At 36.9% G+C, this 23,325-nt stretch overlaps 2 protein-coding genes across 2 annotated transcripts in view; one reads left to right on the top strand and one right to left on the bottom strand.

Moving 5' to 3' along the window:
• LOC144442035 (filamin-A-like) overlaps positions 1-3,253 on the bottom strand; it is a 50,682-nt gene extending 47,429 nt beyond the window's left edge. The window contains exon 1 of the mRNA XM_078131307.1: positions 2,712-3,253. Coding sequence (XP_077987433.1) covers positions 2,712-3,084 — 373 coding nt within the window. The 5' untranslated portion in view covers positions 3,085-3,253. The remainder of the gene's footprint in view (positions 1-2,711) is intronic.
• An 11,532-nt stretch (positions 3,254-14,785) lies between these two features.
• Positions 14,786-19,082, top strand: LOC144442287 (protein FAM43A-like). Its single transcript, XM_078131593.1, has one exon. The coding sequence runs from the start codon at positions 15,134-15,136 to the stop codon at positions 15,980-15,982; it is 849 nt and encodes a 282-aa protein (XP_077987719.1). The 5' UTR covers positions 14,786-15,133; the 3' UTR covers positions 15,983-19,082.
• The last annotated feature ends 4,243 nt before the right edge of the window (positions 19,083-23,325 follow it).

Here is a 23,325-nt window from a genome sequence, read left to right as displayed (position 1 = left end):
GTATTCAATTTTTAACATGAGAAGAGAAATTTATGATGTATTGTATACATATTTTAGATAAATTACATGAATCTACACAGTATTTTTACTAATGTTTAGGAACCCCAGTAACTGAATGGGCAAAACTGATATGGTTACATACGTTATACTGTAATGTTGGTTGGGAACCCTGGTAAAATATTATGGGAACTTCAGTAAATTTTACCTGCATACTGTCCCAGAGACTATATGGAAAACAACGGGAAAACATGACTACCTGAACTAGACACTCACGATATGAAAAAAATATATAAAGAAAATTAACTAAAAAATATACCTACCCCACCTATTCTAAAATTGAGCGTAATCGGGACCACACAATTTTTTTTAAGGCATTACTGGTTAAAGATGTTTTTTCTCCTATTGTTTACTATATATGTTTGAAATGCTAATGTGACATCAAGTAATAATAACTGCAGGAAAATATAGCATAATAGCTTTCTCCATAGGCATATTTTGACACAATAAATGTAATTTAATGGAGTGTTATAAGTCATCAATTAGGGCCATATTGAATTAATTCTTTGTTTAATGTCTCAGCTTACAGAGATAAAAAAGAAATGGTAAAAACAAGATGGATGGATTTCCAGTTCCTGCATCAAGACTTCTAAGTAAGTTAAACCCCAATGTTCGAATCCCAGGTTATTTCATTAGTGTGCTATCTTATCAGTGTAGCCATACAAATTTGATAAGATCATTCTGAGCCAACTCTTTCTATAGCTCTGCCAGAGAACTACTAGGACTTTCACAACACGATGTGTTAAAAGGTTATAAGTTACTAACTTACATGAAGCTGATTAATCACAGGTTCATGATATTTAAGCCAAATAAAAACTGCAAATGGAAACAATTGTGTATACATTTTATTGTCTAAATTGATCTATAAAATTAGAACCTAGTATACAAAAATGATACCAAAAAAAATGCGAAATTTAAAAAAAAATGGTAATCTTTATACAGTATTAATATACACACCTGTTGCTGATTTCAACTTTATGGTACATACATCAAAAACTTAATTAAATGTGGTCTGCTCATAAATCATCCTGTCATTATATAGTTACAATGTAACAAGAATTGTGTTATTAATCTTTCACTTTGTAAACTGTTCTAATTAAAATGTGTCTGCTATTGTATGTTGATTGACTTAACAGTATCTATAAAGAAATAGTGGGTGACCTTATCAAACTAGGTCATCGTGTCAGCTATTTTTAAAAGTTAATCATTAACAAAATAATCAATTTAGTTAGTGAGGGTTTTATTTGTTCAGTGCTCTTATAAAAAGAGCCACTGTTATACTTGTAACAATTGGATTGTTTCCAGTTCTTTGGTTTTACACATACTTACAATGAAATTCACATGACCAGCATGAAAGAAATAGATACAACTGTGATTTTCAAGATAAACTCAATTGATAAGACCCCCCCCCCCCATATAAACAATTACAGTCTTTGGAAAGTTCAATTAAAACAATCAACAACAAACTCCTGTTATCAGATATCACACTTGGCATTGATTGTTTGAATTGGACTTTCCAAAGCTAGAGTGTAATTGTTTATATACAGGGGTGTTATCAATTTAGTTTATCTTGAAAAAAATCACAGTTCTGTCTATACCTTTCACACTGGTCATTTGAATTTCATTGTAATACTTAACAGGGTCACTTCAAATTTAGGTTTTGAAATTAGTTGTCTGGCCGAGCCATAGAAAAATCGGTCCCGAATGATTGAATAATTCTATATGTAATCCGTACTGATCAACTGATAAGATAACACTAATACAAGAACCTGGTATTGAATCATGGGCCTTTAGATCAGAAGTCTGTAATATATTAGTTTGACCACTCCTGAAATGTTTTGTTTTTATATAGCGCTTTCCCACTTTGTGCTCAAAGCACATTACAATCACTACACAGATCTATAGTGACACAATGTCCCTTTATTTCCTCAACTCCCTGGGGAGCATGCTATCCATTGCAGCCTCTATAAGCACATAGGATTAAAGCATTCACATTGCAACCTCTATCCTACCAGGTCCCCAATCATACAGCTGGGTTGACTGAGGCACAATCGTGGTTCAAATCTTGCCCAAGGACTTTAGCCTTTCAGAAACAAACGGTAGTGACGGGGCTCGAACCTGTAACCTGCAGATTCAAAGACGGCCACTCTAACCATTCACCACTTTTAAAATATTGATATAAAATACTTTCACAAATATCTGCACATCCCCATTGACTATAGTAGTGGTAAATATAAAAGTGTGCATAATACATGTATGCATTCTTCGCTAAATGGGGGGGGGGGGTTCTGTAATTTAAGTAAGTCATATTCTATCTGTGGCACACACACTTTGCTCTAAGCACTTATATTATCAAAACATGTTTTATAAAAAAAATGAAAACGGCTTGCAATATTTGTATAGTTATTTACATATTTATGCCCATATTATTAAATTATGTTTGCCAATACAGGCGGATTAAATTACCCGCACTGTAATAATCTAATAATCGGAATATTATTGGCACAGATTATAATAATTGAATGTTGAATAGACGTCCACAGTTGTCAATTATAGTACAGACTCGCGTTTAAATTTATGCCAGCTGCATGTTCGGTTTTCAAATTTTTTTTCTGACGTGCGATTTGTACGAACTCTTAGCTATCCCCACTTACCAATATTGACGAGTTTAATTCCTTCTTTCTCCATTAAACTGAGTGCATATGATACATTTTCCATTTTCTGTACACGGTTTCTGGGATTTTTACTGTATCGACTGGCCCGTCGTGGTGCCAGAGGTGCGCCACGAGTCGCGATTAAAGTTTCCACGAGTGATATTAACACCAATCCGTCTTCAAAATCCTCGTAAATGTTCTCAATACTCTTGCCTGTTGGTCGAAGCTGTTCATTTATCCAATTGACAAAAGTGTTATTTTGAATTTGAACCCATTGGTTATCTTGGATACCTCCCATACCGGGACCAGCCGCATGACCCTCGCGAGACCGCGCCTTTTCAGACTCCGATACTTGGCGTTGTAACTCCGTCATATTCCCGCTTTTAAAATCGGGTAATTTCGCGACTCAGTGTGTTATTCACTACCAGAAGCACGCAAAGTAGGGTCCTGAGTCTGTAATTATCTGACCGTCTAGTCTAGCTGTCCACTACGAGGAAAATGGCGTAACGGATAAGAACAGTAGCACCACGGTGCATAGAGCCCATCAACTCTTTATCGATATGAGTTGTGTGACCTCAACCTGTACGGTACACGGGCGTGTTGTTGACACTCTTTTCATATGCAAATTTAATGTGCACGGGTCGTATGCGCTTGAGGGCACACCTTGCATGCATACTATCACGGAGGACTTTTGCGTCAGTATTCACCAACAAAGCATTTGCGAAGGGCATATATAGAAATTACAACACCAACAACGTTCTAGACGACGCGAGGTGTTATTATGAATAAGTACTAGTATTTTAGTATTTAACGATCCCAGAATCGATACGAAAATGAAGTTGGTTTGAAGGCTTACAAGCGCTCGGAGTCGAACGAAACAAAAATCGCATAGTTTTGAGGCAAACCAAGGAGGTAGTCCTTCCTACCTCCGCTCCGTGAGCAAACCAATCAATCATTTGAAGGACGAACAGTAGATTGTAACCAACCTACAGACATTTTTATCTTATCTTATCATTGGTAGACCAGATTACGCATGAATAAATTCGTAGAATGCGATAGTTTATTAGATTTAGAACCTGTGTTCAACTTCCTTGTACGTCGTCACGGTCTACAAGCAAGACACGTATCGTTATCTGTGTCCATATATGTCAACATTTTTGTCGATGATAAATATAAGTTTTTACCGGTTTCATGAGTTTTTCATAATAACAATATTTGAAGAAGGACACATTTCGATGTTTCCTTGTTGAATTATCAACCAAGTTTAGTCCGAATTCGAGCAATGAAAACGAAAGAAATTTACATTTGGATATGAAATCGAATGATGGCGCTGTTGCAACAAGTGCATGCAAACCACCTAAAAACCACCTGTGAACCGTGCACAGACTGGGCATATAAATGTATATGAAGCATGGTAGATACTGTTAAAAATTGTTTATCAAGTTTGTAAACAGACATCAGCGAATCAATAGTCATCTAATGACATCTACGTGATATCGTTGTCAAAAAAAGTTAATGCAAAAAGTAGTTGCTGATATGCATGATAGTTGAAACTCACCGTTTAATCGTGACATGAACGCTTATTGATACGACGTACGGTGCACACACGCGTGACTCGTGAATTTTAAAAATAAACATAATGTAATATGGCAATATAGCACAGGGCCTTCAGTAACACAATGTAGAAAATATTTTTTTGTTTGAGTTACGACAGACTTACAGGATTGATACTAACGTCGAAACTTTAGCAGTGGGATCAGATCAAAAGTTAGATAACAAACTGGGTCAAAGTAAAACGTGACCCTCCCTTAATTTCCATTTTCTGAAATACGACCCTCCCCGAGAACCAAATTGTAAAAAATGACCCCCCCCCTATTCCCCCGGGACCTTCCCCTTGTAATTACTGAAAAGATTCCTAAAAATTTCCATCATTTTTGTTCTATTTTGTGTCAAAATAAACAGATTTACCCCAGACTGGATTGAATTACTAAACCGCCACTAGGTATAAGATTTATCTAATAGGTGGTGGCAATCACGAGAAACATAAACAGCGCCTTCTACGTTGGAAAAGGCAAGTATAAAAGCTCATGAACAAACTGAACACGATTTTTCAAATTGGCAAAATATATTACTACGGGTAAACAAGGGTTTCATTATAAGTTATTGAGGACGTCAGCAGGTAATACAACAATCTCAGTCAACGTCATGTCACAGGAAACTCACATAGGGCCACATTTTCGATTGCTGACGTCCAGAAAGTACTCCGCCAGCGACGACTACAGCTTGATGTGAGCTTCATTTTCACGTATCACATATCCATTGCAAAGTGATATATATATATAGTTTTGGTAGTACTACCAAAACTATTACGCTCTGCCACTGCGGTATAGAGCACTGTCTTAGCAGATTGATACTCACCGAGTTATATATATATATATATATATATATATATATATATATATATATATATATATATATATATATATATATATATATATATAACACAAAACAAAGCAGAAACAGTGATTTATAACTTCTACCTAGATTATATTCAAGCAAGGTTTAAATTTCATCATATTCGTAAACACTGCGTCTTAATCCTGAAGGGCGCCATACTGCCTCGACATAAATACCTGTCTGGAGTAGTACAAGTATAAAATATTAATGTAATATATTTTACTTGCACAGGCAGTTTAAGGAATCGTGTCGCTGCTAAGCCATATTAGACAAACTGGCATACTAGTATATTTCAGGTATTGAAGTACAGGGGAAAAAAGTGCTGGTAAACGATCGATCCAATGGTACAGTTATTAGTATTGTATTTGGGTTCCAGGTAAAAGGACATTTTTAGACGCGCGTCATATATGTTAAATTGCTTTCAGTCCAATCCAGGGTTTATCTAATCTGCCATCGACTCAGTGGAAGCCAATGAAATTGATAAATTACATCGTGTATTGGTTTACACGGCTCTGGCGACAGCAAAATCCATGCCACGACTCCGAACACTGGCTTTATATGTACATTTGTACATCGCAATGAATAATTTTACACCGTCTGGTATGGGTCTTGAATATCGTGCTTTTACGGGGCTTGTAAGATTAGCACCCATATTTCGACGACATCCAAATACTTTTTTTTTCTGTTCGGCTATAAAAACCCATAACGTAATCCTATTATACTAGTGAAATCACAGACTTCTTAATTGTCTGAGGTGAAATAAAGTGTAGGGAAAGCAACTGAACCTCAGGGTAATTGAAAGCAATTATCCGGAAGAAATAATGTACAGTACTGTCATGACGCTACCTATGTCTGGAAAACAATCAAGGCGCCCTATTGTTTCGAATTCACGGACCTAAGCGTCCTTCACGTAATTTACATATAGTTATGTTTAGACAATAGACATTCCAAGTTTTCCTGTATGAAAAGTGATTTGTAAAATTTAAGACACTCGGCTTCTGGCTCTGGCCTTGGGGTGAAGCCGTGAGGTTTCAGGGCTTTGATAAATAAAGTCTATGTTCCAATTCATACCACATATATCGTCTCGTATGCAGTTTATCATTCCACCACAAGTGCTGATCTTTAAAGATTTGACAGTATTTTGTTACGCTATGAATTCTGTATATTGCAGAGAATGATTCAGAGAGAAGTGTGGAAGGTTGGAGAAGAGTGGTTGCTGAATTTGATAACGTAGAACCGGCACCCCGTAGTATCATTTCTTTCCCGGTATACATAGCAATACACAAAATAGTCAATTTGAATATTATTCTTGCCTGCGGGCTATGGAAATTGACGCCGATACCAATGACACAACATATACACATTTAGAAATAGCGGTCCTTTTCATCTTAAGGAGATGTATAGATTTATAAATGTTGTGGGATACGACGGACATATAGGTTACATATGGTATATTTCATTGCAAGAAAATAACATAAAGGGAAAAGTAAATTCCCGCGCGTGACTTCGCAAATATTCCCTATTGTAAAATTGACAAAAATAATTACACTTGGAAATCAAAAAGTATTTTAAGTGTCCGCTAAAAAAGTAAATGTATTGTTCTGTATATGCAAAAGGGAGGGATGGAGTCGTGGGGAGGGGGAAATATTAATCCGACATGAAATTGACATTAGCAGAAACTGAGTTTATAAGTTTTTGACGCAAGTGAAAATTTATACTTCAATTAAATTATTCTAGACTTCTTGGGAAAATGTTTTGTAGAAGCTGAGAAGGAATGGCGTAAAATGTTAGTGTTTTGCATCTTCAACATATCGATAGTAAAATTGGCTATGAGTGGGCTATAAGTTGAAAAACGTTGTCCACCCACTACAGATCAGAGGAAACCATCAGTACTATACTAGGGGAATCTGACTCCAATCCTATCCCTAACTAGCATCCCTAGCTTACTGGTAGTAGATACTCATTGAATATATATTGACTGTCAGTTCATTGTCCTGCAAAGTTGACCTAAAAAATTACACTGAATAAAATTCTGTCTAGAAATGTGAACTGGAAAACCTGCCGCGCTTTACGATAGAGGAAACGACGTGTCAAGTCTTAGCCTAATAGCGTAATTCCCAGGTCACAGAAATTGTGCCGGCGACTAGAATCGTGACGAGTGTGAGAGTATTAGGTATAAAGCCTATTAACGTATTATATTCCAGCGTAATCATAGAAGATTACCTACTGTATTATTGACCTCGGAACAGAGAATTGAAATTTTCGATCAGGGCGGAGGCGGGGGCCATGGAATCAGTGTTTAAGTTGAAATTACCCACTTCAACGTGAGAGACTCGTTAAAATGAAGAAGTGAATTAGAAAGGAATGTAAGCTTTGCTATATTTGATACTAATAAGCTCTAGACTGCATACTTTAATCTTTTTTTTTCCAATCTGTTACTATATTGAAATTAATGCGACTCGTCATGTACACACAGTGCATATTTACAAATTGTATTGCTAATAACATATTGTATAGAGTCTGTGGTGTTTGATCACTGCGGATCGCGTGATAGGTCTGTGATTCTATCGAAATGAAATTGAAAAGTACCCAATGAAGAAGACACTTGGGTAAATGATAAGAACATGACAGAGTTTATGAGTTTATATTTGTTTTGGAAATAGCCCCGTGTGAGTCGACGTATGAAAATAGAACAAGAAATTGGGTATCTTAGGGAGCCATCATTATTTATGGCTAGGGGGCTCGGAGGACTTGTGGTGAGGATCACTCAAGAATCCCACATACATTGAGGGGGTGGCAGTATGAATGAATGAATGAATGAATGAATGAATGAATGAATGAATGAATGAATGAATGAATGAATGAATGAATGAATGAATGAATGAATGAAATTCAGTTCACCAGATAACAAAAATAAGCTACACTTTCAAAGAAACATATGATGCAAATATACAAAATGAATACAAAAGAAATAGACAATTTTTATCTGATGTGGACCATGGAAATAGTCTTGTCCATGGCCCGTACATTTTTCTACATTTCAAATCGATAATGGGACGCTTTGTCGCAGCATATTTTAAATCATGTTGGGTAATATTAAATTTTGTTGATGGTGGACGGAAGTTACCACTGGCAGCTGAACGGATTTGATATATATGAATTGGACGGTCAAAATAGTTTTCTATATTGTGGGGATAACGGTTATTTCTAAGATCAAAAACAAAAATACGGGAGTAAAATCTACTGAGTTGAAAGATATTTAGAACATTAAGTTGGTTAAAAAGGAAGGGGTTCAGAGTGTGCATTTAAGTGAGTGAATGTTCTAGAAAAGTAGAAAATTGAGGAAAGGAAAGTGGGTCATGCAAAAATATTTTGAATAATTTTTTGTGATTTGAATACACACAGTAGGGGTCGGATTGGCCGACTCTTTGCGTTGATGATCTAGAGCATAGGATAGGAGCCATTGTTTTCAGGCACAATCACAGTTTTTCAACCGCTGTTGAATCGATATTAGAAAATTAAGGGGTCTTGTCTAATAGCATAATATGAAGTAACATAAAGGGTATTTCCTAACGTCACAATACGGCTTGACTGCGTACTTTATTGCCCAGTATATCAGTGCTGATCATATAGGGACATATGTGGCTTTCCACTCTATCCGATTATACCAAGTTTAGTTACTGGACTAAGAAATTGGCAAATGTAAGAGTTTCGGGGAAGGGGTCACTCAAAAACAGTTTGCCGAACGGGAGGGGGTACTCACACTTTGTGACCGGAACAGGGGGTTTACTTAAATTTTCGACGGTTCTTCATCATCTAATCCTCCTACCCCAGGTGTAAATAATGATGGCTGCCTTAGAAGCAAGATTGGGGACACTGTCGTAAAACAAAACACAATGTCGATAAACCATCAGACCTTTTTATGGCAACTGTAAGATGAAGGTTGCTGTGTTTGTTTATAGGTTATTTTTGAAGAGGTAATATATAGTAATATACTCTTACAAGTGATAATGGGCGTTCACCGAATACACATATCACTGTTGTGTGGTACAAAACTTACAGATTCTTAGGGAACATGCAGAATTTACTGCAGGGGTGGACCTGAGGAGAACATTTTTTTCGCAGCCCCCTTCGAGATTTTTCACTCCCACAAACTAACCCACAAATTTTCGTAGCCTCCATCGGGGAAGGAGGTACATTTCCTCTGGGTCCCGCTCTCTGGAGATGTACAGGACACTGTAACAGCGTCCATACACAGTAAGACATTTCTGCAAATAGATTTTATGGGCTCTGCAGGGAGAGATCGCAAATTGGGCTGTAACCTAGGTTTAAGAAGTTATTCCGGTAAAGCCGCAAGAAACTTTGCAAATGTATATTGGTAAGCAGTTGCTCTTGGGGTTAAATTTGGGTAACAACCATGAGCAAAAAGTTTCGTAAACCCCCCCCCCCCATTCAGACCATCAGAATTTCCAAGGCCCTTCTCACCTTCATTTTTCGTGGGACCCCATTTTCTCCTCACCCCCGCCATATATTCTGCGCGTTCCCTTAGTACTAAAAACCACATATACACACATAGAAGTGATTTATTTCATATCACTGGTGTAGAAGACTTTATATTGACACTTAACAGAATGGTCACGGGCACTTGACACAATTGAATTTGAACTACTTTACGGACAATTAAATTTTACTGGCAGTAAACACACAAGCCAGAGCGAGAAGAATATTCCGTGGTTGGCGTGGTTGGTGAAGACATATATAAACTTTGCGGCAAATCGATTATTACGCTATTTCAGAACTGCGGTCAGGAGACACTGAACCCAAATTTTCAATCATCAGCTTTGTTGAGGGTAATCGAAATGTCATACAGGAAATATAAGATTAGTACGTATACGTTCTTGTTCACAATACTGTGTACGTCTTCACCGTGTCAGACAAACAATGAATGAATGCACGGTACCCGTATAAGACGCATCCCGTCACGTACGTGTTGTTTTCTTCGCCAAAGGTATCCCTGACCCGGATCATTAGCACTCAGACATTCTGTGAACAGAATGACTTTCAGGGCCGACTGAAACGACAAAATGATCCGTACGATTAGTCATCCGTCCGCAAATAACAGGGGTAAATGAACTCTCCATTGATTTACATCTTGCCAACACGTTTTTCAGGCAACGCAACGCAAGACTCAGACAAGCATGACAAACACGTGTCAGAATCGTTATGATCGGTGTAATTTTTCTCAGAGATGTGGTCGTTTCTTCATTAATTAGAACAAGAAAAATTATACCGGTAATGTTTATCGTTCATCTAACACTAAGTCTTCTGAATTTATTGAAAAATTCTTGTTTACCTCACAGCACCGAGGACGGTGTTTGTGTAGGTGTGTTATTTCAGTATATAGAACAGTAAACAGAAGGCATCGAAAGTTTATTTGCCATTGTGAATTGTCAGTTTACGACAATGACGTACGCCTTGGGACATAAAAATGTCGATGTGCGTGCATTTTTTTAAAAGGAAGGACGATGATTTCAAAAGATCAGAAAAACACCCACCGGCTAGCTAAACGAAGGTAATAGTTTGTATGGTCTGCGGGTAGAGTTACATGTATACACATCTGGACGCACAGGTAACTGCAACGTCGTAAGCCACAAACCTCCTATGTATGTATGTATGTATGTATGTATGTATGTATGTATGTATGTATGTATGTATGTATGTATGTATGTATGTATGTATGTATGTATGTATGTATGTATGTATGCAAACTATGTATCTATCTATCTATCCATCTATTTAGTTCTCTCTTCTCTCTGTATACATACATACATACATACATACATACATACATACATACATACACACATACATACATACATACATACATACATACATACATACATACATACATACATACATACATACATACATACATAGACGGACAGACGGAAATACACATTGACCGGCACACTAACAAACAGACAGACAGACAGACAGACAGACAGACAGACTAACTGACTGACTGACTGACTGACAGACAGACAGGCGGATAAATACATATCACAATGAATAAATACAATGTGAAATTAAATATAAGAAGAAATGATTAAGACACATTGAATCGACTTTGTAATAGGTATCCTGCAATTTGATCGTATCATATTCTTACTTTTGTTTCCATGGTTACCGATCTAATTTATTAACGTAAGGTGAAGAGCTTAGCGACTGTAAACATATAACTCTTCGAATGCTGTTGACATCGATCGTTGCTGATAAGAAAACTACATTATTCATTGCAAGCTAACTTTGCTGATAACGTAGCAAATAACACACGGTCTACAGGGAATGGGTATATCGTTGTTGCCATGGTAATCAGAGTTGTGTTTTCCGCTCACGCGAAACAAGTCTTGAGGGAAAATGTAATCTGCATGTGAGACATATGACTATTTTGCCGAGTCGAGGATGGCGTCGTCAAGGCACGTTGAAAAAAAATGTTTCTTTAAATCTAAAAAGGGTGATAGACTTACATATAGTTCCAGGGTCTTTGACCTTTTTTTTCAGGAAAATCGAAAGGTGAAATTTGACTTGACAGATAGTATAATGATATGCACACAAGTCACGTGTTGTTAGTTCTTTCGTTTTTATAGTTTGTCACGTACACAGACAGTTTCGATCTGGAGACATAAAAATGACATAACTTCCAATTCAGAAAGTCTACATCTTTGACTGTAGATGATAAGGTAACGAGCATAATTTACTGTGGGGGGATGATGGGTACGAAAAAAATGGAGATGTAAAAGGGGGGGGGGCGCTTAAAATATTTTGCTAATACTTTTAATCAAACCCCGGGGATGGTCGTTTACCCAGTACATTTGAATAATTTCATACCACAGTAATATAGCTTATTATGGGGCGGGTGACTGTCATGAAAATGTGTTTGTGCATATATATGTATATCGATCGAACAAACTTAGGTCATAGGAGCAGTCGTTTACCTTGTACGTTGGCAAAACGGGTTCACTTCATTTACCTACCATACATTTAATTATGAGGCAGTCAATTGCCAAGCGAATGTGCATATATACCTCTTTATAGATTAAAATGAAGATGGCATAGTCATGTAATAATGTACGGAAAACCAAATTAGGGTAGTGGAGGCAATATTCAAGAACTCTATGGCTTTCAATAATGTATATCATTTGAAATTGTACGCATTAAATTGCCATATTTTCCCAAAAAGTGAGCTCAGGCCTAGAAAAAAATGCTTGTTCTGGTTACCTGACCCCAACTAGTTTTTCACGCCGACCCTAAACTTTTTTTACGTATTCGAGAAAAAAAAAATAAAATCGCGAAAGAAATAGTGGGTGCGGAAACTGACATCAACTGAAAAAGACAATATGCAACTGTTCTTCCAATCTAATGGCTGTACATCTGATGAGAAGAAACCAATAACACAGAGACCATATGGAGACCAACGGAAAACATAACTACCTGAACTAGACACTCACATATGAAAAAATATATAATTATAAAATAAAAAATCTGCCTACCCTACCTATTCTAAAACTGAGCGTAATCGGAACCACAATTTTTTTTGTTAGGTCTCACCAGGGGAAGGGGGACATCCCCTTTCAGTTGTACGTTTGAAAAATAATCACCATTTACATATACATAGTAATTTTGACAGCTTTCTTTCGTTTGTGTAATGTATACCCCTGGCTGTGGTGGTTGGATATCCTTACTACATATAGTCAAATACCGATCTTCATATGGCCATATGGATGAAAAATTAGTATTTATTTATGATTTTTTAGTATTTATTTATATGTTATTTTTTTAATTCATAAAACAACTTTACTAGATGTTTTCCTACTTGAAAAAAACAATGTGCCCTTGTTTGTAACTCAGTAAATTGCAAAAAGCTAGAAAGTGTCTGAAAAGTTTGTTATTGTATGTACATAACAAACATTTTACACATTCTTTTCGTTTTTAATGTTTGCAATGTGTTGAGTTACAACAAGGATTTGTTTTATGTTGTTGTTTCACATTGATTTTCCAAGAAGGAAAACGTACTAAAGATATTTCTTTTATGACTACAATGTAAAATGTCCAAAATAAATATCCACTTGTCATCCTTATGGCCACTTTAAAATCCTACCTGGTATTGTGACATGATCAATAGAAAACACCAGAAGGCACTTAGATTATCTTTAATAAACCCTTTGAAAATTACCACATAGGCTCAGTCGCTGTCATGCCAAACTAGGTCATATGATGAATGGTACAGCTTTAGTTATATCAATGAACTGTCATCTATGATTTTACTATATAGCCTGATAATTGCCAAAGGTAAAAGTCGTTGATTCTACTGAAGTATTCTTTATAACAGAGAGAGAGAGGGGGGAGGGAGGGAGGGAGGGAGGTTGGGCGGGAGGGAGGGAGGGAGAGAGAGAGAGAGAGAGAGAGAGAGAGAGAGAGAGAGAGAGAGAGAGAGAGAGAGAGAGAGAGAGAGAGAGAGAGAGAGAGAGAGAGAGAGAGAGAGAGAGAGAGAGAGAGAATGAGATGGGGCGGGATGGGGTTGATGAGTAGTGTAGATAGTCAGACAGAGACGCATATAGACAGACAGATAAACAGACAGGCAGACAGGCAGACAGACAGACAGACAATCACAAAATGAGAGAAAAGGGAGTAAAAAGATGATGTGTGATACAGACACAGGGGGGTGGTGGTGTCAGAGAGTTAAGGAAGAGATGAGAGGATAGAGATTACTCACATGATAGTTACAGTAATAAAAAAACAGATGGCGGTAGTGATGAAGGCGATGATACTATTGATGGTATAAAATGCCAGTGTTGGTGACAGCAGTAACAGCACGAACTAAATCAAATAAGAACATAGAGAAAGAAGGGGAGCTAGCTACGAGTCTAGAGTCTTAGTTATCCGTTGTACATTTACAATTCACGTACTTCCCCAGAAAGGAAACATGGCATTGATTATTTTGTTTTTAACATTTTCAGTTGTCAACATGTATGCCAAGTTTTATTTTAACAGATTATCAAATATATAGTTCGCTAACGAGCTCATTACGCAAAGATCAAAGGTATCTCTTACGTGTGGTTCCCTAAAATATTTCACATGTAACGTGATGTAACGCACAAGTAAATCATTCTAGACCACGCTTCTGACGGTGTATAGTTTTAGATTAGTGTGTAACATGTAATTAGATGTGCTGTTGAGTTGAAAAAAAGCAAAAGAAACCGGAATAGTGTAATTTGGGACGATCGATGGTAACGATTTGGTTACTATGGTAATCAGTAACGACTGTGGTCTTCGATCAGGTCACCAAACTGTATTGATGTCGATTGCTAGTCGAGGCGCTGTTTATTTTGAAAAATAATTTATTCCCTTAGGCCATCAAAATAATTCTCTTACAATACTTTTGATGGTGGACGGAAACAATTTTCCGCAGTGGGAGTCGGGATTATGTATTAGAAGCTTTTGTGCAGCGAATGTGTTATAAACTATTGTAAAATGTGATAATGAATTCTATTTACCGCTTCTAAACCAATCAACTTTCGGAACGTGAGTCACGTGATCACATGACCGACCAACGATTTCACAACGCACAGACTGCATACATCTTCATAAAAGCGATGACAAGCGAACTGTAAGTTACCGCAGGACTGACGGCAGCCGGTATGTGGTCTAAGTCTACAGTGATGATATTGTGATAGTACGGGATCAAGACTCACTCTTCCCGGTGAAGATATCGCTGTTCCTGGCTGGCACCGTGCTGAGACGTCCAGTCGACGGGGTTCAGTTGAAAACTGCCCAGCTATTCGCACTGCCCCTATTGTGTACATAGGAGTGGCACGCCAGATCATTACAATACACGGAGAAAGCGGCCTTTGAAAAAGGCATAGGCCAGACACCACAGCTGACGGTAAACATATATATTTACAGCCATGATCAATATATTTAAACGCAAGAAACAGCAGCTGACGATAACTGCCGAGGATCCGTCGTATACAGTGAGTTATCTCGGCAACGCCTCTACATTGCAGTCGAAGGGCGAGGGCTGCTGTGACGAACCGGTGGCGAAAATTTGGCGCAAGTCGAGGCAAGGTAAAAAGACGAGAAAAGTGAAAATAACTGTTACGTCACGTGGACTTAAGCTTGATTTTGTCGACAAACTGAAAGGCCCTGCCGCCCAGTTTTATCTGCTACATCGTATTTCATACTGCGTTGCCGATCGTAATAACCAAAAAGTGTTCGCGTGGATATACCGACACGAATTAAAAAGAAAAGCAGTCGAGCTACGGTGTCATGCGGTGCTGTGTAATAAAGCTGAAAAGGCTAAAGCAATGGCTTTGTGTCTGTACCAAGTATTTACAACGTCGTTTGTCGACTACAAAAGGGAGCGTCGAGACCGTGAACGCAGAGACTTAGGGCAGCGGAAAGACCCTTACAAACCTTCCCTGCCACTACGGAGAATCATGAACGGAGCATCGAAGTTTCGTCCTCCGCTAGACCGGACTCGCAGCGCCCCGAGATTAGGAGCGATTAGGGAGGACAGAATACGGGAGGAAGAAGAGGAGGAAGAAGAAGAACAGCAGGCGGAATTGAACCACAATGATGTGTGTGATGATATGATGCTTGGAAAAATGGTAGACAGGGTAGCCAGTATTAGTATCGGCAATGACATTAGCGAGTTACAGAAAGATACAGCAGTGACCGAGTTATTGAGAGGCGATACGACTGAACAGGGTGGACCGACAACGAACGGCCACTGTGTCGAAATAGCATCGACATAGCTATTGCAGTACGGGTATCCTCAAATATGGGGTACATACAGAATACAGATGATTCGAAATACTTTTTACTTAGTTATGTCAAGACGCTACTTTCGTACACTTTTCTGAAGACAGGTGAATGAATTCACTACTCCATGTAATCCTGCAGTATTTTGCCTGCTAATCCTCGAGAGCTATTTCAAACCTTGAATATGGCGTCTTCGTAACATATCCGTGAACAATACACAGCAAAGTTAACACCCTTTCAGATGTAAATTTTAACTTATATTTAGAAACCACCAGTACATCATGAAAGGCGATATGGGAGTGTACATAGTTTATATCTGTTTCAATGTATTGAATGAACCACATTGGACCAAGTAAAATCAAGTGAGAGTGGTCACAAGTTTTTATGGGTATATTTATTTCTAAACATTGTAAAAAATGTTTTTGAAGTAGCGTCATTTCGGTATTTTCAAGGCCATTGCCGCTGAATTTGCGTTTGTGGTCGCACAGTATATGCATACCTTTTTTCCTAGGGTAACGCGGGCGAAGTTTCGATATATCGACGTCGAGTAAAATGCAAACCCTGTAATAGCAGTCCTGCTATTTTTACACTCGTGCAAATTTATGAGCTTGGATATGGTTAAATTTGAATGCAAATCACATTGAAAAGAAATAATATTTTAGTTTTAAATTTCAAATTGTTTTAAAAGTGTGCGTAATAACAGCTCTTATATAATATTTGGTCACCTGAAATAGCTTCGAGAGAGTGTTTATGTTGCGTTCGGTGTCTATTGCATTTCGGTTATGTCCCATGAATTAAAATTCCACGTCGCGCATGTTGTTTTTAAACACGGGTTGTGTTTCTACATAAAACGCTCTTTCACGCACACAAATCAATCTAATTATCTAACTGTATTTATGTTATAACATTTGTCAGAGTGGTGAACGAAATGTCACTTTATCGAAATGACGCCAATTTAGTAGGGTGCAACCAGGCGTGTAATTTGCACAAATGAGAAAAAACAAAAACGCAATCATGTTTTAATTTTGGAAGTCAGCGGAGGTCATTGTACGATAGTGAATACAGTTGCAGTGATCGATGTGTAAACAGAGCCGGTAACATGTCATTTAAATATAGCGTGACAGTGAAATATTCTCTCATCATTTGTTGTATTGGAACGTCTGTATGCAGCTGCAGTAGATACAATCAGTATTTTTTTGCACATTTAATACACATGTAAATTGGGAGTGTTTCGATGCCGTTGCCTTAAGCTAGTCAATGTATAAAATATACCAGCATTCCTTTCCACCTATTGTACCGAGATGTGTGATATTGATTCCACGGTCGTGTAATATAATAGACACGGTGTTTTCATGTTATTAACACGGGGATTAGTGAAGCTGTACATTCACGTATATCCATCGCCCCGCTGGTGTTTGCGACACATCACGTGACGTGGAATTGAAGTCCATACATTCAATTTTGCAAAACCCGCATGAAATACTTATATATATATATTTTCAAATATCACTCAAACCACAATATGAAATTGATATACTTGATCATATATTCAAATAAACCTGTTTGAATTGACATTTACAACTTGGAGAGGCGATCGATAAAATGAAGTCTGCGATGACGTACAAGCGGTTGCATTTTTTCGTTCAATTTATTTTTCTGTCAATGATGGGTGTTTTCTCGTCATGTGTACGAGCCAACTTTAGGATCAAAATCGTGCATTGATGAACACCTTGAGAACTAGATATTTACTGAAGAACACTTGTCTGTGATTTAAACATGTACATGTACTACGAAACCAGAGGGACTGTAGAATTTCCACACTCATAAAATGTTACATTTGATCTAGCTGTGAATACAAATAAACAGTTTTGTACTTGAGAATCTTCCTTACTTCACCCAACAGTGAAAGTCGTGATATTTTTTATTTGTATTCACAGTGAGATAAAATGTATCATTTTATATGCTTGCGCGCTGTCAGTCAGTATTTTGTTTAGGTAATTTGTAACAAAAAACGCGAAACACCGTGCTACCTAATTGAAACTCAATAGTCACTCTGGTTTGGTAGTACATTTTGTACTTGAAACTCTATAGTCACTCTGGTTTGGTAGTACCGAACTGTAACTTGAACAATGTACTGATATAGGACATTTACGAAAAAATTAACAAATCTCTCCTTATTTTATGAGATTTCTGTAAAATTGAAATGTATATATTATCCATTGATGACAATTATGTTATGATGGTGGTAAAAAATATACGTAAAGACTTTTCATTTTTTCCAGTAATTTTGTTCATTCATTATACGCTAAAAGAATTCACCTTTAATGGTAATTTACCGGGTTGTCAATTTCACTGAGAAATTCATCATAATGTCAGACACTAAGTTCAGTCGGCATTGTTTTAGTGACATTGATAATGATATAACCCCCAAACTGTACAACTTGATGTAATGCATAAGGGAATGTCGACGTCACAAATATGTTAAACAACTTTCTGAAATGAACAATACTGTCAAATAAGTAGACCTTTTAAACTTTGTAAGCTTATTTATTAAAAAGTTTCGCCTCGAGGCAAATCATCATCATCATCATCATCACGTCGTTCGGAATACATCACTTTTTAAAATCATTTTGGGAATTTTTTATGTCGGCTCTGTGGATGACAAATCGGATTTTATTTATTTTGGATTTTTTTCATAAAATAATTGACTATTGTTTTCCTACTTGAAAAAAGAATTTAAAACAACATATCTTATGTCAACGATAAATTACTAAAAAAGCTAGAAATTGTGAAAAGTTTTTTGTTATTGTACGTACAATAACACGTTTTACACATTTTTTTTTTTTTTAGAATTTAGAATTTAGAATTTATTGAGTTACGCACGGACAAGGACTTGTTATAGCTTGTTTCATATTTTTTTTTCAAGTAGGAAAACGTAGTAAAGTTGTTTTATAAATAAATAAATTTACAAAAACAAATACCTATTTGGCATCCATATAGCCACTTTTAAGGTCCAAAACTGATGAATTGAATTAGTCTAATATTTTATGGAAAATAAAGTGTTTTATTTAATTGGAAGGTGAAACCTGTCCATAAACGTATAAATAGAATTGTCGTTGTTGTGTTTGATCCTTTCACATTGACACTAAATATTTCACACATTGTTACTGTCAAGTTTTGCACGGGTCATCTCGAGGGAGTCATAATGTGGTCGAGTTTGTTTTTAGCATTGTAAGGAGTGATAGTGTTATCGCACCCTTCACACAGAACGAAGATGTCGTTGATGAAAAAACCATTTAGTCTGACACATTGTCGTTTTCACCACAATACCCCTTTATGATGCGAAATCGTCACCATATTCCTGCCACGGCCACTATCTTTCACAAGGATCTCATCTGAAGTGGGGTAATTACTTGGGTTACAGTACTAGATATTTATTTTATTTATTTATTGTTATTATTCATTCATTCATTCATTCATTCATTCATTCATTCATTCATTCATTCATTCATTCATTCATTCAGTTATTTATTTATATTGACATCTGACAGGCACAAAATACCCACTCTAGTAAGCCGATAAACAAAAATACATACACAACATGAACACTCGTACAAACACTACTTCAATACAAAAACAAGCAATTAATAACTGATGATAAATCGTTATTCTAATATCTGCGTGACGTTATTCTTAATCTATAGATATGTTTGTTGACGTTCTAATTTAGCTGATGTATATATCCCGATCTGATATGAAGTACTTTAAAACTAGATTTGACCACAGATAAGTGGTTACTGGGAAAGAGCTAGGTGTGAGTCTGTGTGTCATGGTGGGGTAGGGTGGGCGTGGTGTCGATAGACAAAAATGTTAGTAAACATTCATGTGCCACCTGTTAATGTTTGTATGGATAAACAGGTTGTCTGAAATCAGCATATCAAAATTTATAAAATCTAACATCTGCGCATTCGAGTTTTCGTCCTAGCTTTTTTAAATCACGCCTATGGCGTTGTATATAGGGAAGGCCTGGAGACTAGCAGGGATACGTTTGTTATTGAGACCGGAATCATAACACACTTTTCTATTTTGACGTCCCCCTTTGTGCAAACATATCAAACAAATTTCCACGTCTTTGTGTACATACTCTTCCCTCTTAAAGAATGACTCATTACTAGTAACTAACGTTATTTTTTCACAATATAATATATCTTTTGTTTACCTAACAATCAGCCATCATAGAGAGAAATGTTGCTATTTTTTACTAGCCTAAGTGGTATGGAGTTCTGTCCGTAGGCATAGTGGTTTTTAACCTGTTCACAACGGCTTTAATATACCAACCCTTATTTAAAACAGGTAATGTTATTAGAGTAGAGCGTGGAGAGAGAACGTGAGTCGGTATAACTATGGATGAGGCTCCCATGGTATGACTCATTCAATACATGTATGGCGGCAACGTTTTTCCAGACTATTTGTACAAGAACAATACCATATTGTTGTTTAGTTGAAAAAAAGGTTGCTTAATAGTGCAGTTGACGTACTAGTATTATACAACGTGTAACTACAACACTGCCACACACAGTTCTTTGACCCTACCATTGTACACGTCATGCCCTTTCTTGGTTGTGTAATGTAGTTGTATGTATTTCAGTTTTCAAAAAATATGACCTCTGACCCGTCAAAGAAGCGTTTGTGTTTACAACATTGCAACACCACGTTCAATTACTACCACGGAAATCAAGCTATCGACAAATTAAGATAGACACAACTGAAACTTGTTGATATATACGTTCAATTACTACCATGGGAATCAACCTATCGACAAACTGGGATAGCCACAAGCTGAAACTATTTTTGCAACCTGTTGATATGTATACACAAGCAACAGACGTTGGTATAATTACACACACTGTAGGGCGACGTCTTTGATAGCAAATTTTCCGCACATTCAACTTCATTCGGTGTTTAGAAGCTCAAGTTTTTAGAGTATTTGTAAAAATCTGACCATTTTAAGTTAATTTTTTAAATAAAATATTGATCAACATTATTTCTTTGACTCTCATCTATAATGAATATGAAATGTGCCTAAAAGTTTCGGTGAACGATATTTTTTGTGCATGAATTTGGCGGGAAAATCACTGATGGTGAAATCTAATTAGTTTGATACTCGTCTTGTGTAGGAGTTATCTAACGATGACATCATCCATCGTACTGACTCAGAGTTTGTTATAGCAGACGATAAAGTCGAATGTATCTTTCAAATTTCAGACCAAAGTTTGATTTATTTAGTGTTTCATATGGGCTGTTTTATAAGCTTATACAGTGTTTGATTTCCGAAACGAAATGTCAGGTTGGTGCTAAAATGGATCTAAAGTGTAAAAGTTTGGCACTTAAGATCACTAAAGAATTTCTCCGGATGTTGAAATACAGACTGAAAGGGTAATTTATTGTGAAACAAGTCTAAATATGCACGTCTCGTAGACTTGCTGCCAGAATGGCCACCTCCTAATGGTTTTCCGAGACTGCAAATCGTGACTAGAGTTCTGATTTAGCTTTTCTTTACGCCTGTGTTTGTTAGGGTAAGGTTAGAATGTCACAATCGTGTACACCTAGACTGTAATAAAATATGAATAAACATCTTTTAAAAATATTTCTGTAGCGCCAGAAGCATTACATTTCATTCTCACGAAATGCGGTGAAGAATAAGAAATAACGCATTAAAACGCCCACAATCCAAATTGCCCTAGCTCAGTGTAACTGGCGTATCGTGTTTTCAATCACACAACCAACAATATATTCATTAAAAATAATGTTGTTAAAATACCAATAGTTTGACACTCAGCATGTTAAAGTTTTATCCATAACTAGTATAGTAACACCGCGGTTGAAAATGTGATCATGCTGGGCCGCTGATTTTAGGGCGTGAACCCAAAATCAATTTGATAGCATCTATCTCACCATTTATGCGCACAGCTACACAAATACGTTTACCTCCATACAGGTGATACAATACAATTCTGAGTATACTATATAGAAAGTATCAAAGCAGTTTCAAAAACACGTTACAATTGCAGCTAGAGCACCTTTATAGGAAAAGTCCAGTCTGGTTTATTTCTGGCTTTAGTACATTTTTTATCGAGTAGTTTTATCAACTTACATAATTATGATTTTGGATCGCAAAACCTTACTTTGCTAACTTACTCAACTCTGCAATTTTGTGAAGAAGTGTTACTGCATTTTACACGTCATGTTTTTCGTTGTCTATGATACGTTTATCCATTTGGGGGACTTCCTGCAAGGGTTTATGGGAAAACCTATTGAGGTGATAACGTCACATAGCAAATACAGAGAATATAGACATTTTTTCTTCGTAACGCCAAGAAAGCCTGGATTTTCTTTCGTTGCGTTGTGTACCACAACTGTCTAGTCGTTATAGCTGCTTCAACAGGAACCGTCTTTCAATACTAGTTTGCCATATATAATGACTAGCTTGGTACTGAATCACCCAGCTTGGTATTGAATCACCTGTTGGCAAATGTGCTAAGTGTCGCTGTACACATAATATGGTGTAATAAATCCAATCACATTGACTTTTAGGTCCGCACCCTAAAATCAGCACCTTAAACACGATAACAACTCTAACCTATTACTGTACAACTTATGTATGGATGAAATCGAGATCTAATTAAAATGTACAACATGTCTAAATTATTGACAATTTTCAGTGAATACATTGTCTGTGATCTGATATTCAAGTTACAGCTAACACACCTTTTAACGAACAGACCTATACTTTGAAATCAAGTACCTTACGTCTGCTTTATACACGCTATCATTTTATTTGCCAGTCTGTAGATGTTGTCTGTGGACAGTCTACGTTATCAACCAGAAACTACTGAACTGTGTAATCGTGAAAGCAATTCTAATGAACTCAAGTATGGTTCAATGGTTTTATGATTTCCGGAATTAATTTGATTCTAGTAGTTTAGTCCCTTGTTTTACTGACTTCCTATTAAAATCCTTTCAAAGCAAAATGTAATCGCTGTCTTTAAGCTGGGAGTTGTACATTTTCGACAACAAACATGTCTATGCTGGAGTAAACCGTGCTCAATACATATCTATGCAGAGCAGTGTAAATAACCTTGTATCAAACAAGATACCAATCACGACTCGTTACACTGTGTTTCACGCTGATCAGACGGCTGATGATCGCAACAACATGAAACACTGTTACGACTCCTGAGTGTCTTTGGGTGGGACAAACGAAGAAGTAATGATGCACCGCGGACTAGTTCAAGTTGGGTAAATTTACACTTCAAGTAGACTGCGCCTGCGAGTC

Source organism: Glandiceps talaboti, chromosome 11 (genome assembly GCF_964340395.1).
Source record: "Glandiceps talaboti chromosome 11, keGlaTala1.1, whole genome shotgun sequence".
Taxonomy (NCBI): Eukaryota; Metazoa; Hemichordata; class Enteropneusta; family Spengelidae; genus Glandiceps; species Glandiceps talaboti.
The sequence above is the reverse complement of the archived record's forward strand: the minus strand, read 5'-3'. Positions and strand labels throughout refer to the sequence as shown.

What these genes read in the sequence shown, in the direction of transcription:
- LOC144442287 (XM_078131593.1), top strand. Translation starts at nt 15,134, where the DNA reads ATGATCAATATATTTAAACGCAAGAAACAGCAGCTGACGATAACTGCC.